Source organism: Rhinolophus sinicus, linkage group LG07 (assembly GCF_036562045.2).
Source record: "Rhinolophus sinicus isolate RSC01 linkage group LG07, ASM3656204v1, whole genome shotgun sequence".
NCBI classification, from domain to species: domain Eukaryota; kingdom Metazoa; phylum Chordata; class Mammalia; order Chiroptera; family Rhinolophidae; genus Rhinolophus; species Rhinolophus sinicus.
Genome location: NC_133757.1, coordinates 32,808,313 through 32,825,647, shown reverse-complemented (window position 1 = coordinate 32,825,647; position 17,335 = coordinate 32,808,313). Strand labels below are relative to the sequence as shown.

General features: G+C 40.8%; 1 protein-coding gene and 1 long non-coding RNA gene across 3 annotated transcripts in view; one reads left to right on the top strand and one right to left on the bottom strand.

Moving 5' to 3' along the window:
* Nucleotides 1-6,461: 6,461 nt before the first annotated feature.
* Nucleotides 6,462-15,554, bottom strand: LOC141572925 (uncharacterized). Its single transcript, XR_012498496.1, has 5 exons — nucleotides 15,417-15,554; nucleotides 14,684-14,844; nucleotides 11,733-12,005; nucleotides 11,302-11,409; nucleotides 6,462-9,892 (listed from the first exon to the last, which is right to left on the bottom strand). It is a non-coding gene; the product is annotated as an uncharacterized LOC141572925 (long non-coding RNA).
* PAPSS2 (3'-phosphoadenosine 5'-phosphosulfate synthase 2) overlaps nucleotides 15,436-17,335 on the top strand; it is a 69,375-nt gene continuing 67,475 nt past the window's right edge. For both annotated transcript variants that reach the window (XM_019738780.2, XM_019738771.2), the window contains exon 1: nucleotides 15,436-15,568. In XM_019738780.2, coding sequence (XP_019594339.1) covers nucleotides 15,542-15,568 — 27 coding nt within the window. In that variant the 5' untranslated portion in view covers nucleotides 15,436-15,541. The remainder of the gene's footprint in view (nucleotides 15,569-17,335) is intronic.

Sequence of the window (17,335 nt, the reverse complement as noted above, 5' to 3'; positions counted from 1 at the left end):
CATGTCTCCAAGCAACAGTGTGATTCCTATTCATGTTCCACCAACCACAGAAAACAACCCAAACGTGCAGTGATAGTAGAACATATAAGACATTTCTCTTCTCCCCTAGAAGGCTGTGCATAGTCCATTCCCAGGTCTGAGATTTAAATATATTTGTAATTCTTGTGGTCACTTTTGTGTTTTATTACTTCCTCATACTTATGAATTGTCCATGTCTTAAGTCTTTTGATTTTAGCTTTATGAAAATCTTTTTATTTTAGCTTTTTTTTGTCCTGAATAATGGCAGCTTTTTTTTCATTCGATGACTTCACTAGCCTTAGTTTAATAAACTGAATGTTTGGGGGAGAGAGAGAGAGAGAGAGAGAGAGAGAGGAAGAAAGGAAGAAAGAAAAAGAAATGATAGGCCAGGTGAGGCACACCTGGGCAGACTTCAAAACAGTGACTATAGGAGAGTTATCAAAATGGCACCACTTCCTGAACTGTGATCTGGGCTCTGAACTCTCGTGACACTACTCTTCTCTCAGGAGGGAAAACGTGGGAACTGCCACCTCAATCACAAACAGATTTGGGGAGCTTTGACTTTGGACATGTCTGAGGGTCTTTCTCCTGAGGGCTTACTCAGCCCTCTGCTAAGTGGTTTATGTACTTTGCAGTGGAGTCACATCATACAAATATTTACCTTTCAAGAATTCTATTATGTGTCCTTAGCAAAAAGAGAAAGATAATTCAAATAACACGGGGAATGGCTCTGCTAGTCTGTTGGATGAGCATGTTGTGTCTGAAACCAGCAAAGCATTTGGGCTGAAAACTTTGGAAAGACTTTGAGTGACTATAAGGGTTTGATCCAAAAAGTGAAACCATTCTTCTCACTGGCAGGTATAAGAGTGGTGATAGAAGAAAGTGAGGAATTCATTGAGACTAATTAATGAAGAGTTAGAGAATCCGATAAAATGATCTTCAACATTGGTCACAACAATACATGTACTGGAACTGTACTTGGGTTTGTATTTGAAGGATTTTCAAGGTTACTTTTGACCATATATGAACTGCACCCTTAATGTGGTTGAACTTAAACTATGTTAGATATAACCCCACCGTATATCAGCTGAACTTCCCTGCGGCTCACAGAGGGAAAGTAGTACTATGCCAAAATTCACAAGCCAATCGATAAGTAGCAGGGCCAGAATTCAAACCCATGCTGCCAGAAAGCCCTAAAGATGTAGCCTCTGCTCTTTATTGCATCCTCATTTATAATTCTATTGCCAATTTAACAAGGAGAATGAAAATGACTCTGGGCTGATGAACCACCTGGGCTTACTCAGGAAGGGTTTCCCTGGACTTCCCACTTTTAAAATTGGGACTGTCCCAGGCAAATTGTGGTGGCCAGGTACCCTATTCGAGATTTGAAAGGCTCTGGGTCACATAATGTGACCATCTTATTTCATTGATCTTTCTATTTGGAGTGCTTCTGTGACTGAACCTTGTTTTGAGTAATAGGCTCAAGAATAATGCCTTGAAGGTTAAAATGGGGCGTTTGGATAAGGTAAGTCTATTAGACCTAAGAGAAATCCACTGGCAATGGACTTTGAGCTCTCCATTTGTTTCTTTATTGAAGTCTCAAGCTCTAGTAAAATCAATACTTTGATAATGTAAGTAAACATTGGCTGATTTATGTGCTTTATACATCTGCTTTCATGATTTACTAGAGGTTGTGTATTGTAACAAGGTGAACAAAGCCAGAGATAGAATGTCTTGTTGCAATACCTTTGCCCATGAGAGAGAGAAATATGTGATGAATAGGAAGTTCTCCAACAAAGTTGTACAAATGGCCAATAAGCACATGAAAAGATGTTCAACATCATCAGTCATCAGGAAAATGCAAAGCAAAACCATAATAAGATACCACTTCACATCCACTAGGATGGCTGTAATAAAAAAGATGGACAATAACAAGTGTTGGCGAGGATGTAGAGAAGTTGGAACCTTTGTACATTGCTGGTTGGAATGTAAAACAATGCTGCCACATCAGAAAAAAGTCGGGCAGTTTCTTAAATGGTTAAACACAGAGTTAGCAAATGACCCAGCAACGCCACTCCTGGTATATACCCAAGAGAAATGGAAACATATGTCTACATAAAAATTCACACATGAATGTTTATAGCAGCACTATTTGCAATAGCCAAAAGGTGGAAACAACCCAAATGTCCATCAAAAAGAGATAAAGAAAAGGTGGTATTTCCATACAATGAAATATTATTGGCTATAAAAAGAAATAAACTACTGATGCATGCCACAACATGCATGAGCTTTGAAATGTTATGCTAAGTGAAAGAAGCCAGACAAAAAAGGCCACACATATCGTATGACTCCATTTGTATGAAATATCCAGAACAGGTAAATCTATAGAGACAGAAATTAATGGTTGCCAGGGGCTGGAGGATGGGGCAATTGTGGGGCGATGGCCAAGGAGTGTGGGATTTCTTTTGGGGGTAATGAAAATATTCTAAATTTGATTTTAGTGATGGATGTACAGCATAACTCTATGAATACACTAAAGCCCATTGCACTGTATACTTTGAATGGGTGGATTTTATGGTATGTGAATTATATTTAAATAAAGCTTGAAGAAGAAAGAGAGAGAGGAGGAGGAAGAGGAGGGGAATAAGGAGAAGGAGAAAAGAAGAAGAAGAGATGGTTTTAAGCCTTGCTTTTGTCTCACAGCACAGCCAAGACCACATTTCAAACCCCCTGACTCAACAAGATTGCATCAGACCCATCTTATCAGCTCTTCCCTTCATGTCAGCTAAAGAAGTTCCAGGGATTTGAAGTCCCTTTTACTGCAGAGTAAAAATAAATGACTGGATCACCTATCAGGCAATGGCAATGCGAAGAAGGACTTGTGTTTACTGAGCTTTTACTGTTTTCCAGAGTTTTGGTTGGATCTGTAGGAATCTAAAGAACTCCATCCCATCCTATAAGAAGGAGAGTTTATTTATGATTTTAAAATAATACTTAGTTTATTTCCTATGCCCTGGAAGCTAGCAAGGCAGAAAGCGTGGTCAATAAAATGCTCTGATGCCTGCTTTTTAATAGAAGTCAAGTTCCTACCTTTGGACTCAACTGATATGAAATGTCTGATTATTCAACCTGGGTAGGGCTCAAGATATAACTGTGAGAACATTATCTTCAGTAAAGAGTTTGCTAAGCAACTTGACTTTGTGAGTACATTTTCATGCACTCATTAAACCTACTTAAGAGAAGAAGTTGTTTTTAAAGTTCACCAAATGAACACGTATGAACCAAGCTAGTAAATACAACTGCCCCTTCCTTAGCAAGGTCTCTATCTGGAAACATAGTTCAGGAGCTGGGAGTTAGTTCTGCTGTTGGAAATATTTGAAAAAAATTATAAAACAATTTCTTTTAAAGCATTAAAATAAAAAATATTGACATAGTCTCTAAAACCATTTAAGCTACTTTTTTCACTTATGCAGAATGAGTTTTCTACTAAAAATTGCGAGTTAATGAACATTATTTAGTTTAATGCATTTAAAAAAATATTGCATGCACTGGCAGAGGAGGGATTACATGCATAATTGTTACAAACGTGGACTGTGGAGCCAGATTTTCCAGGTTTGTCTCCTGGCTTTGCCATCTACTTAGGTACTTAACCTCTTTGTGCCTCATTTCCTCTTCTATAAAAATGGGCATAGTAATATTACCTGCTTCATAGGTTGTTGTGAAAGTTAAGTAACTTAATATATGTAAGGCACTTAGAATAGTGTCAAGTGCTAGGTGTATTCGCTTTATTGTCATGACACAGCCAACTACTCATTGGGCCTAAAACAACAAATTAATTTTGTTAACTCAACCTCACTTTGTTGCTCTACCTTGGGAATTTGTTTTAGTAAAATAACCCTATCATTAGGCCATGGATGGGTTTCTCAGCAGAATTCTAAAATTAAGAAAGGTGTTCATGGCCAAGTGGCTTAAGGAATGGAATAGATAATTAGGACTAAGTTTGAAAATATTTTTTTAGGCAGAGACAAGTTTACAGAATCCCACAGATGATTTTTTTCTCCCATACTTACTTGAAAAGAGCACTATGTATTAGTTTGAGAGACTTTTATATTTCCATCATTTTTGAGGATGTTTGTATCTTGTGTGAATCTACTACCTAAGTCAACATCGTTTGGCTTGTGACAAATGAATTAAAATAATTCCTTCCTATTAGAATACCTTTTTAAGGTTTTTATGTGCTGTATAATTTCACAACTCCTTTTAGACATAAGTGCTTTTTTATGATGCAAGTGCATATGTATTCAACTTATTAGCATTTTATTTTCAGTTCTGCTGAAAAAGAATGTTCCCAATGTGGCCAACTCATTTTAATAGAGACAAAAATTTCACATACCAACATGAACAGAGAAGTGAGTAGTGACTATGGACGGAAAACATTTGATAATTGATTTAGATAGGATTCTTAGGATCTCATTTTATTAAAGCCCTCTGTGTACTTCATAATGCAGTCACATTTCAGGATGGAACGATATTGTCAATATCACAACTCCTACAAGTGCTCTCACTTCTTCTGTTTATTCTATAAGTTTTTCTCATACTGAATATCCGGTGTGCCAGTTATTCATGCTGCAAGTTTGAAATAATATCATTCCTTTCAACTACTTCAAAATATGGAAATATCTTTGATTCATAATTCAGAATATGTGAGTGTGATGTATTTCTTCTAGAAAGAAAAAAAAATCAGTACTCTAATCCTCACCTTTGAAAAATCTGGTTGTATAATAAAGGCCATATATGACAAACCTTCAGCTAATATACTCAATGGTGAAACACTGAAAGCTTTTCCTCTAAGATCAGGAACAAGACAAGGATGCCTACTCTTACCATTGTTATTCAATGTAGTGCTGGAAGTCCTAGCCAGAGCAATCAGAAAGAAAAAGAAATAAAAGTCATCCAAACTGGAAATGAAGAAGTAAAATAGTCACTTTTTGCAGATTACATGATTCCTTATCTAGAAAACCCTGAAAACTCTACCAAAAAACTATTAGAAATGATAAACAAACACAATAAAGTTGCAGGATACAAAATCAGTGTGCAAAAAAAACCATTGCATTCTACATACTAACAATGAAATTTCAGGGGGAAAAAAGAAAAAAATTATTTTCCAACACCAACAAAAAGAATAAAATACCTAGGAATGAACTTCACAAAGGATGTGAATGACCTATATTTGTACACTGAAAACTACAAGACATTATTAAAAGAAATTGAAGAAGACACAAAGAAATGAAAAGATATTCCATGTTCATGGATTGGAAGCATCAACATAGTTAAAATGGCCATATTACACAAAGCAATATACAGATTTAATGCAATTCCTATCAAAATCCCAATGGCATTTTTAAAAGAAATAGAACAAAACATCATTAGATTTGTATGGAACCACAAAAGACCTCAAATAGCCAAAGCAATTCTGAGGAAAAAGAACAAAGCTGGAGGTATCACTTCCTGACTTTAAATTATACTACAAAGTCACAATAATCAAAACAGCATGATATTGGCAGAAAAACAGACCCATGTAACATAATTGAGAGCCCAGAAATAAATCCATGTATATGGGCAAATAATTTTCAGTGAAGGAGTCAAAAACATACAATGGGGAAAAGAAACCTCTTCAATAAATGGTGCTGAAAAAATGGGAAAGCCACATGCAAAATAATGAAACTAGAGTGTTATTTGACACTATACACAAAAATTAACTCAATATGGATCAAAGATCTAAATATAAGTCCTGAAACAAAATACATAGAAGAAAATATATGTACTAAACATATGGATGTTGGTCTTAGAGAAGATTTTATGATTTTGACCTCAAAGGCAAGGAAAATAAAAGCAAAAATAAATGAATGGTACTATATCAAACTAAAAAGCTTCTGCATAGCAAAAGAAACTATCAACAAAATAAAAGGCCGCTGACCAAATGGGAGAAGGTATTTGCAAACAATGCCTCCAATAAGGGGCTAATATCCAAAATACATAAGGAACTCATACAAATCAACAACAAAAAAACAAACAATCCAGTTTAAATATGGGCACAGGACTTAAACAGACAGTTCTCCGAACAAGACATACAAATGCCCAACAGATATATGAAAATATGCTCAACTTCACTAGCTATTAGGAAAATGCAAATCAAAACCACAATGAGATACCGTATTTCCCTAAAAATAAGACCTAGCCGGACAATCAGCTCTAATGCGTCTTTTGGAGCAAAAATTAATATAAGACCTGGTCTTATTTTACTATAATATAAGACTGGGTAATATAATATAATATAATATAATATAATATAATATAATATAATATAATATAATATAATATAATATAATATAATAATACCAGTCTTATATTAACTTTTACTCCAAATGACGCATTAGAGCTGCTTGTCTTATTTTCGGGAAAACAGGGTACCACCTTACACCTGTTAGAATGACTATTATTAATAAGAAATAACAAGTGTTGGAGAGGTTGTGGAGAAAAGGGGACCCTCATACACTGCTAGTAGGGATGTAAATTAGTACAGCCACTATGGAAAACAGCATGACATTCCCTCAAAAATTAAGAATAGAGTTACCATATCACCCAGTATTCCCTCTTCAAGAATTTTGAAAATATTTGTTTGAAAAGATATATGTACCCCTATGTTCATTGCAGCATTATTTAAGGTGGCCAAGACATGGAAACTACCAGTGTCCTTTGATAGATCATTGAATAAAGAAGATATGGTACATTTATACAGTGGAATATTACTCAGCCATAAGAAAAGATGAAATACTGCCATTTGCAACAACATGGATGAATCTTAAGATTATCATGCTGAGCAAAATAAGTAAGACAGAAAAAGTCAAGAACCATATGATTTCACTCATGTGGGATATAAAACTGAAAACAACAAATGAACAGACAGACAAAAACTCATAGGTACAGACAACAATTTAGTTGTTACCAGATGCTAAGGGGGGAGAAGGGGTGATAGAAGAGGGTAAAGGGGATCAAATATATGATGACGGAAGGACAACTGACTCTGGGTGATAAATACACAATTCATTATATAGATGATATATTATATAAATGTACACTTGAAACCTATATAACTTTTCTAACCAATGTCACCCTAATAAATTTAATAGAAATTTAAAAACAAGAATATCCAGGATTGGTTGTCTCCCCAACACACCAATTTCTTCTCTTTCCACTTTACTTATTTTCTAAATTTTCTATATAAAAAAAATAAAAGGCATGGGTGACTGAAATACCTATATCTAAGACAATGATTTGCAGAACGTGGTTCCTGAAACAGCAGCATCAGCATAATCTGGGAACTTATTAGAAATACATATTCTGTGTCATACCCTACACCTCCTGCATGAGAGAGGTGTGGAGGAGGGGTAGCAATCTATAATTTAACAGGTAATCTTGATGCTCCCTCACTTTCCAGAATCAATGATTTTTCTTGAAGAGAAACTTTAAAGCTACTGATACCTTGGACCCAGCTCCAGATTTTCATTTAATTAGCCAAGTGTGTGATTCTTCAGATGTTTATAATATACAGTGAAGATTGAGAACTTTTGAGGCTTTAAAAGAACTTGCCCCTATCCAGAACGGAATTGTCTTTCTAAACTAAAAGTAAAAAAAAACAAGTGTGTTTGGTTTTTAAATGAAGAAAAGACACTTTAAAAAACCAACAAACATGAATTCCAAGGTTCAAGTATAAATTTGTTTTCATAGTACTTATAACAATTTTGGCCAATATTTATTGTTGTATTATAATGGCAATATTTCCCCATTTATCTTTAGACTAAGATTACCCTTGTGATTGTAGTTGTATTTCTAGTGTTTGATGATTGAAAATATTAAAGAAAATCAGGAAGTGAATTTGATAATGTTTTAAATGACTATGCATTTTATTCTTTAAATATTTCTTTGAGGGAGGGGATACCACACTTCTACTCATTTTAAGAAAAATACATATTTTTTAAGATTTTGTTTTTAAATTCTATTGGGGAATATTGGGGAAAGTGTGCTTCTCCAGGGCACATCAGCTCCAAGTCATTGTCCTTCAATCTAGTTGTGGAGGGCGCAGCTCAGCTCCAAGTCTAGTCACCGTTTTCAATCTTAGTTGCAGGGGACACAGCCCACCATCCCATGTGGGAACTGAACCAGCAACCTTGTTGTTAAGAGCTTGCACTCTTTCCAACTGAGTCATTTGGCCGCCCCAATCATTGAGCATTCTTATAACCAGTGTTTGGAACTGTGCATCTGATAGATTGCGTATCTCCATTTCACTTAGTTCTTTTTCTGGGCCTTTGTTTTATTCTTTCATTTGGGACATGTTTCTTTGTCTCCCCATTTTGGCTGCCTTCCTGTATTTGTTTCTATGTATTAAGTAGGGCTGCTATGTCTTCTGGTCTTAGTAGAGTGGCCTTATGTAGTAGGTTTGCTGTGGGGTTCAGTGGTGCAGTTTCTGGTCACCTGAGCTACACACTCCAGGTGCGTCCCTTGTGTGGGTTGTGTGTGCCCTCCTCTTGTAGTTGAGCCTTGGTTGGTAATTGCACATCAGTGTGATGGACTGACCCTTGGGCTCACTGGTTGTGAAGACTGGCCTTGACTACAGTGGAAGGGTTGTTGTGCAGGGGTTGATCCTACGGAGCAGGATCTACCTCAGCAGGACTCTAGAGCCTGCCCAACCCGCCCCTTGGGTGTGTTGTACTTGGAGGCAGCTGGATGATGCTCCAGCTTGTTTTGAAGCTAGCCACTGGGGATGCCAGCTGCAGGACCACCTTGGAGGGGATCTGCTGTGGGTCTACTTCAGTCACAGCCCGAGCACCCCCCAGGGCCACCTAGCAGGAGCCAGAAAGAAATCTGCAGATGTCTGCCGCCCATGCTGTGCTTGGAAACACCTTGAAAGGCCAAGCTGTGAACCAAGGCCAGCTGCCACTAGTGCCGGCGTAGGGCTGCTCAGCCAGAGATACGGGACATGCTCAAGCCAGATGCTGCTTGTCTGGGTTCCATGAAGTTTTCAGAGACCTTGGAAAGCCTGCAACTTTAGCCAAGACAAGTGGTCTGCATGAAAAAGCCACCGGAAGCGGTCTGGGTGTGCCCGAAAGTTGGGCGGGGCGAACAAATGTCGGAAACTCAGAAATAGCGGCTGCCTGTGTTCACACACCAGGAAGGGGGAGGGCTCAACAAAAACAGTGGCCTCCACCAGCTCCCCCCCCAGGAGAAAGCCGCCTCTCCAGCCCCCGTCCCAAGCCAGACAACTCAATTCCCCACTGTTTGTCCCTGCTGCCTTTCCTGCTGATGCCCCAGAGCTGGAGCTCAGAGCAAGTGATTCCACTGGTGGGTAAGTCCGCACATAGTCCATTTAAAAGGAGCACCTGTGAGTGCACTCGCACTGTCTCACTCAGTCACAATCTCTGCTGTTTTTCACAACAAAAAGTTATGGGGACTTCTCTTCCCAGCACTGAAACCCTGGGCTGAGGTGGGGCTGGTATCTCTTGCTCCTTTAGGGGATGGGGGAGGACCCCCACTGCAGAAATAACCCTCCAGATCTGTAATGATCACACGCAGGTGTGGGACCCGCTTGTTCAGCGTCTCTGACCTTCCTACCCACCTGGAGGTGGTTTCTTCTGCAAGTCCTTAGTTGAAAGGCTTCAGTTCAGCTTGATTTTAGGCGATTCTCAATAATGGTTGTTTTGTAGATTAGTTGTCATTTTGATGTGGTTGTGAGAGAAGGTAACCACAGTGTTTGCCTACTGTGCCATTTTGGTTGTCTCTCCTGCATTTTATTCTTTACTGCTGCACCTAAATACATCTGAAAAATAATATGTATGCAGAACTATTACTATTTCAGAAAATGCTTAGTATTGATAAATACTCTTTTATAATAGTTTCAGGATGCCTGAGGCCCATAAGTTAAGGACTGTTAAGGATTTTTATACTTTTATCTAAGAGATGGACATTGACAGAGACAGAGATAGAGAGAAGTATTTTATTGATTTTTTTACTGCTTATTATTCCATGATGTGACTGCCCAAATTGATAAAATTCTTCCAGAAAGTTTGGGACCTACAAATAAATTAAATTATGCTCAACATATTGTATTCCAATTTTTTGCAAATTCACCATCCATTTATGTTATCTCTGATGTTCTCTAATAATTATAATATTAATTTTATTATATCACCACATTTCTCAGTTATGTTGGAAAAGAGAGCACTTACCCTGTAACCCCATATAAGTTATTTGAAAATGAAATATTTCTGTCCTTCCATAATTTAAGACAAATTTCTCTAATTATAATTCTTATTTCTCTGAATATATCGTTTTGTGATATTTTCTCAACTTTAAGCCAAATATCACACTATCACCCCTTCATTCTTTCCTTTCCTGCCTTCCTTCCTTCTCTCCTTCCTTCTTTCTTCCTATAAAATATGTCTTAAAATCTAGCTAAGTTCATGTAGGTATTTTTCCAATAACATAAAACCTTTAAGTGACATGGATTAAGTTATCTTCTACTTTGCTAAACATCTTTTAAAAGAAATCTGTTGAAGGCTGAAAATTCAACCAATTAATTGGCTGAAATAATTGATTTGCTTGACATTAAACAAATGTAACTGTTTTCATTGAGCTTTGTTGAATTTGGGAGTGAATTTCCCTAAATATCCTAATTATTTCTACTTTGCATAATGCGTGATATACTAATTGTACTTCTTTTTAAACTAGTAAAAAGAGTAGACCAAAGCTTTGGACTGGATTCCACCCAGAAATGGCAGAAGACCATTAATTTTGCCTTGAAGCATAGGCTTTTCCTCTAGCTGCCTAAGCTCTGTGGGCAGCCTTTTGGTGATACAGTCAGTGTTGCTGTGCAGTCTAGCTGTCAGCAGCTTTTCTCTGCTCGACCTGGGCCTTTAGTGACAGGCTGGGGCACTTCAGGAAGGAGGCACAGGGAATGGCAGGGTAGGGAGTGAACGCTTCATGTAACCAGAACCAACAGCCCCGACAGCCTAGGCCATCAGTATGGTCCAGGTGGACCATAATGTATGGACAAATCGCCTTCCTATCTAGCTCTCTTTTATCCTTGAAACTCAGGTTAAATTATCACCATCCATTGGGATTTCTTCATAGTCCAGCAGTCATTGTCTTTGTGTGTGTGTGTGTGTATGTGTGTGTGTTTGTGTGTTTTCCCTATTGCTTCAAATATCCCTTTATTCCAGCACTTACCACATTCCCTTGGAATTATTTGTGTGTGTGTCCATCTCTCTCACCAGACCAAGGACACCTCAGGACACTGACTTCTCATCCTTGGACACGAGAAGTGTCCCATAATGCCTAATGAGCAAATGGAAGGCCAGCCACCTGGTTAATGCACTCTGATGAGCATGAGGAAGACAGCATGCAAAATCATGTTGCTGCCTGATTGTACATGGCAGGTCCTGTATTACAACCTTCTCCCACTCTTCTATTATATCTCCTAAACTCAGCGATACAGATACTTATAATTCTCTGAACATACCAGGTTATTTCATGCGGCTCTCTGCCTTTAAATTTTCGAATTTACACACCCCTCTTATTTTGGGGAGAGGAGGGCTGGGCAAAACCCTACCCTTTTTCCAAGTCGCAGTTCATGTACCATCTTCCCCAAGAAATCTTACCTCTCTTTCCATTGCCCCTCCTTCCAAAGTTGAACTGGATATCCGTCCTGTGTGCTCCCAATATCATTTATTTTCACTGACTGGCCACTTTAATCCATGTTCTCCATTTCTTCTGGAACAGATAATGACTGATGCCCACAGCAAACTGAATGTCCTTTGACACTAGGGTACACTGGAATGGCCACACACTTCTGCGTGCACTCCCACTCCCTAAGCCGGATGCTTACTGAGGTCCATTGTGTTTGTTCCCAAACCTATTGATGCGAGTTGTACCTGTTAATGTAATGAAGTCATTTAGTTACATGTGACTTAAGTGAATAGCATATGAGTGAAAAAAAGTTGAGTTGTGTTTCCTGTACGAGCAGATGCATGCTTTGGAAAGATGAGCTGCTAAAAACTGTACTGTTGAATTAGGTGTAGGCAAGAGAACAAAGATGTAAAAAATCTTGAAGGAATCTCCTCTCAGATTGTTTAAGTGCCCTTCATTTTTAACTCCACTTTATAAAACACCGAACTAGAAATTGTCAAAGATGCCTTATGAGAGTGGTTTTGGGAACTCCCATCAGCATACCCATACCAAAACAGAAGCCCTTAGCCCTATATCAAAGATTAGGGAAGTGCATGTGTTTTAAGTCAAAATAAAATGTCTAAGGCATGCATGTATCATTTTCACCTGTCCCTGTCACGTATTGTATTGAAATAATTGGGGGGATAGTGGGGAGACAGTCTCGTTCACTAGATTTTGAGTTTCTTGAAGACAGGGACCACATCTTGCTCTTCTTGGTAGTACCTGTGCCTGGGAAAAGGGTTTGGATCCTAGCCGACTTTCTCTAAGGGCTTCTTGACCCAAGGATACTAACTACAGCACTTATTTCAGGGGGGGGCGGGGGGCGTTCAATAGTTAGGTCTCTTTTATGCACCACAGCCACTAGGGGGCAATATAGCTGCATTTCTTTGGAATGGTCATCCAGGGGAGGTGCCTCCAAGCTAGATTCCCTAAAATGTGATGAGCCCCGCCCCCCCAAAAAAAATGTGTCAGAGAACTTGTAGCCTAAACATCTCACCAACACTGGTATTCTTTGAATATGTGTTTCCCTTGTTTATTTGGAGGAGCTAATTCCATCTTTTCTAAACAATAAAAGGACCAAGTTGTAATAACCACCTTGTTATGTTAATTGTTAAAGCAAAGTCAATTCCTGGAAGGAAGAAAATAGGAAGAAGAAAAAAATACCTGACGCAAATGTTGTGAGTAGTATCAAGAATTATAAACTGGTACAATGAAGACCACAAGGTTTCACAGTGGAGTCTTTCAGGGAACACTACTAAGAAAGTTATGGCAAGTGTATCCATATGCAAGGACAGACCTCAACCCTTCTTCTCCTCCCCTGCCTGAGTCTTTTCCCAGTTCTGATGTGCTGGAATCATAGACTCCAAAAGTTAAGCTGCTAGTTGCTCCTATCTTTTGAGAAGGAATATCCTTTCCTAGTAGCAGGAGGGTAGTGAGATGAAAAAAGACCTCAAGACGTTGCCTTTAAAAGAAAGACCCTCGGAAAATAAAAAAGTATGATTATTTTACTTTTAAGTGAGTTGCCTCTAAACTGATGATCTGTGACGTTCAAGGATCTAAAACAACGCAGCTTGTGTCCAAGGTAGCTGAGACCTCCTGATTCACAAGTCTTTGGGAATAGTAAAAGCATATCTGTTCCAAAATACTATCTGAGAATTAATTAACTCTAAAACAAGATAAACAGTCTAGTTTACAATTATCATAGGGTCTTGAAATAGTTGACCTAGAGGGTGAGTGATTCAGTGCCCAGAGCATTTGGGGAGTCAGCTGACCTGGGTTTGAGTCTTTGGCTCTGCCCAACTAGCGACCAGGGTCGGATTACCTCCCTTCTCTAAGCACCAGTTTTACATTGCCCATCTGCGAAATACAGGGAAGTAGCCCTAGGGATTTGCCTTTAACTTCCTTCTGTGTCAAGAACACAGCTTTTTTAAAGGCAAGATGAAAAAAAATTATGCAAATTGGTATTTCTCCATCCGCACTTACCTTTTCTCTTAATGCAGTATCTGGCAAGGTCCAAGCTATCATTGGAACTGATACAAAAGGATTATTCCAATGAAATTAGAATGGGATATTACTGTTTAAACCACATAAATTCAACATGTGCTAGTTCGTGTGCAATACAGAAACTCAAACCCAGTATTTGTCCTCTAGCAGCTCCCAGTTGAAGGGAGTGGTGGCAGCTTACTCAAAATGAGTAAGAAAATAAATATAACTGGAGAAGAGCAGTCAAATGAATACTCAGATCTTCAGGTGTCTGTCTAGACAGCTGGCAGTCTTCCAGCAATACAATTAGGTATGAAAGAAAAGTTCCATCCCTCTCCCCTTAGCGTATAACTTCTAAAGCCCTTTCACAGAAGGAAGACCAGAGTTGGAAAGAGCAGTGTGGGCCTCGTGCATCTTCAGCATTCTTTGCCCTGTACTGTCCTATTGCTCTGTTTGTGGCATTTTGCAAGGTGTTAAGGTGCAAAGAGGTGTGAGACCTAGTGATTGCCCTCAAGGTGCTTGTCACTAATCATAGCTTCTCTCCTCCATTCCTCAGCTTGTCCCCGACATTTGGGTTCTTTAAGAGAGTTGCCTCATTCTGTCCTCTGATAAAACCTTGGAGCCCTGGGGTCTAGCCATAAGCCTTCTCAATGTGGGTCTCCTTTTACTCTTTCCCCACGGGACTCATCCTAGTTGCTGAACAGACAGAATTACTATGGGAATACTTTGGGGGATGGACTGAAACTAGTCGCTAGGTTACCACCATGGGCCATTTTCTGGGACTGGCCTTGCTTACTTGGCTTTGTGAGAAGGAACAGTGCCTCAGCTGGCCCATCGTTACATGAGGAAAGTATTGTGCTCTCCAAAGGAGTGAATGCATGTAAACCGCTTAGTACCATACCTGGCACGGAATGCTCAGGCCAGCAACGCCTCGATGTTATCATCGTCATATACGATGGTGCTGGTATAGAAAGCCTGAACCGTCGAGGCTCACAGCCTGGTTCTGAATCCCCGCACTTGGAATATAACCTTGAGATAGTCTGAAAGCCTCAATTGCTCCATCTGTAAAAATAAGGAGAAAGTAGGACTCCATGCCTGGGCCGGGGGCGCATGAGACTTAAGGCAAAGGTCAGCAGGGAGTAGAGTGAGGATCAGTAAATGTTATCTGTCACTCACTGTTATTACTGCAAATGAAGGCGAGCTGGGGCGTCAGTGCCGGTGAGGACCATGCCAACAGGTCTGGCGGTGTCAAGCATCCTTGCCTTTCACCAAGTAACTAAGCTCTCAGGTCCCAGAGGAAGGAAGGTTTCCTTGAAGAGGCGCGGGGAAGGATGGGAAGTAGGGGACACTCTGGGACGGGCTGCTGGAAGGGCAGAGAGGGTGAATTTGACCCCGGGCTGCGGGCACCGCTTGCGAGTCTGCCCGTCGGGCTGCAGGTCCTGCCTCTGGCCGCAGCCGGCCTTGCCGCTCCCGCGAGTGGGGAGCCTGGCTGGACCCCGCCCAGGCGGCGGCCGGGTCCCCTGGGTTGGGCGCTGCTGGCGGAGCCGACGGGGCGGAGAGGAGCGACGGGAGGAGGAGTAGGAGGAGGGGGCTGGTCAAGGGAAGTGCGACGTGTCTGAGGAGCATTTTTATACCTCCTTCCCGGGAGTCCGGCAGCAGTTGCTGCCGCTGCTGCCGCCATCCGTGCGTCCCAGTGTCTCCGCTCCCAGGAGCCAGGTTCCGAGTTCCAGCGCGCCGGGCGTCGCCACTGCCAACCAGCATGTCCGGGATCAAGAAGCAGAAGACGGTAAGCTTTGAGTTGCCTGCCTTCCTCCTCTCCTCCAACCGTGCGCCGCCGAAGCCCGGTGGCACTTGGATTCCCCCCCTCCTCGGGAGGAGGCGAGGGCGAGGGCCGCAGCGCAGCGCGGAGGCTCGGGCGCCGGGAGGAGGAGGAAGAGGAGGGCGCGGAGGAGGGAAAGCTGGAGGGCGAGGCGAGGCGGAGATTCCCGGGGCAGCCCTCGCCCGCCAGCCAGTCCCCCTCTGCCCCGCGCCTCTAGGAACCCACGCCTGGGATAGACCTCCGAGCTTGCAGAGTAGGTCCCGATCCAGAGAAAGGACCAGAGACTGGGATATTTCCTTGTCGTCCCCAAGAGCTTTTGCAGACCCGCCTTTTCTTCTGTATGATCTCCACGCGGGTGGAGTGGGGGTGGGGGGGTAGAGCTGACTGGTTCTGCTAGGTCCGGTCTCTGGGTACATGTCAGCGACAGTCATTGGAACTTTGTCCATTGAACTTCCTTGTAGCGGACTTTAATGACAGACTTTCGTAGAGGAAACTGCAATTATCCAGACTTACTGGAGGACATTGCATTTCTACACTGGCAAGATTTTACCCTGTCGCTTAATTCAGCTTCCTATTGGTATCCGGTGGCACCTCAAGTTCAGTCATGGGAGACTCCTTGGCTTGGTGGAGTAAGATGAGGGGACTGTTTTGAGAAGGTTCAGTTTTTTCCAGAATTGATCTTCATGGGAAATAGAGGGCTTGCTAAAACCTAAGTTCCTTTTCCATTTAGCAATAGGAGCTTTTATAAATTTTGCATCCTTAAATATGGCAGCAGTGATCATAGACTCTTAAGGGTTGGAAGAAGCCTGTGGACAGCATTTGCTCCACACCAGTGGTGGTCTGCAAGCCTCGTTAAGATCCCAGCCAGCAGTCTGACTGAAGTCTCATCTTTAACGACCACCCTGCAAGCCTCAGATGATGATGGTGGTTACTCAGTGGGTTGACCTCTCTCAAAAAGTTAAACTTGAGCGTGGCCCATAGTTGATGCTCAATGAGTGTTCATTACTTTTATTAGTAATGATATATTACTAATACAATATATTAGTAATGTTTAATATTATAGTATTGTTACTATTATATAATGCTATTACTGAAATATCTTTGAGATATATGTGTGTGGGCTAGGGGAGAGATGAAAAAAACAAGAATTGGGAAAGGAAAGTGAAGGGGCCATACAGGGGTTAGAAGTGTGGGCTTGAACAGCAAGGGAAAGGGAGTCGGGCCTCTGTGGTTTCAGGGGACCACACAGGACCAACAGGAGGGTCCAGGGGGAAGGCTGCATCATTTTGAAAAGACAGAATGGTCAGGCTCTATCTGCCTTTTATAGGAGTGGCTTTAAAGTGGGGAGACTCTCAGTATTGTAATGTATTTTAAAATATTGTTAAGTGAAAATCACTTGTGTTTTAGGCCTATTTAATTCGATTAATTTCTGTATGACAAGCTCTGTGGCACTTAATAGCTTTTTATGTCAGTGAAGTTTTAATCTTCCTCCCTGCTTGCATGAAGAATTCCTTCCCAGTTCTGATTGAGGGCGGGGGGGCTTTTTCTAACATCAGTAATGAAGGGGCAGGGGGTCTTTCCTCTTCATGCCTCTAGTCAGCAAGCGCCATCGAAGTGGAGGGTCTGAGAACAGGGCTTTACAAACTGATTGTGGGATCTGCATAGTCGGTTCTCAGAGAGGGAGAAATTTGAGGGCCGGAGGGTTTGGTTTTTGTATCTACACATTTTGAACCT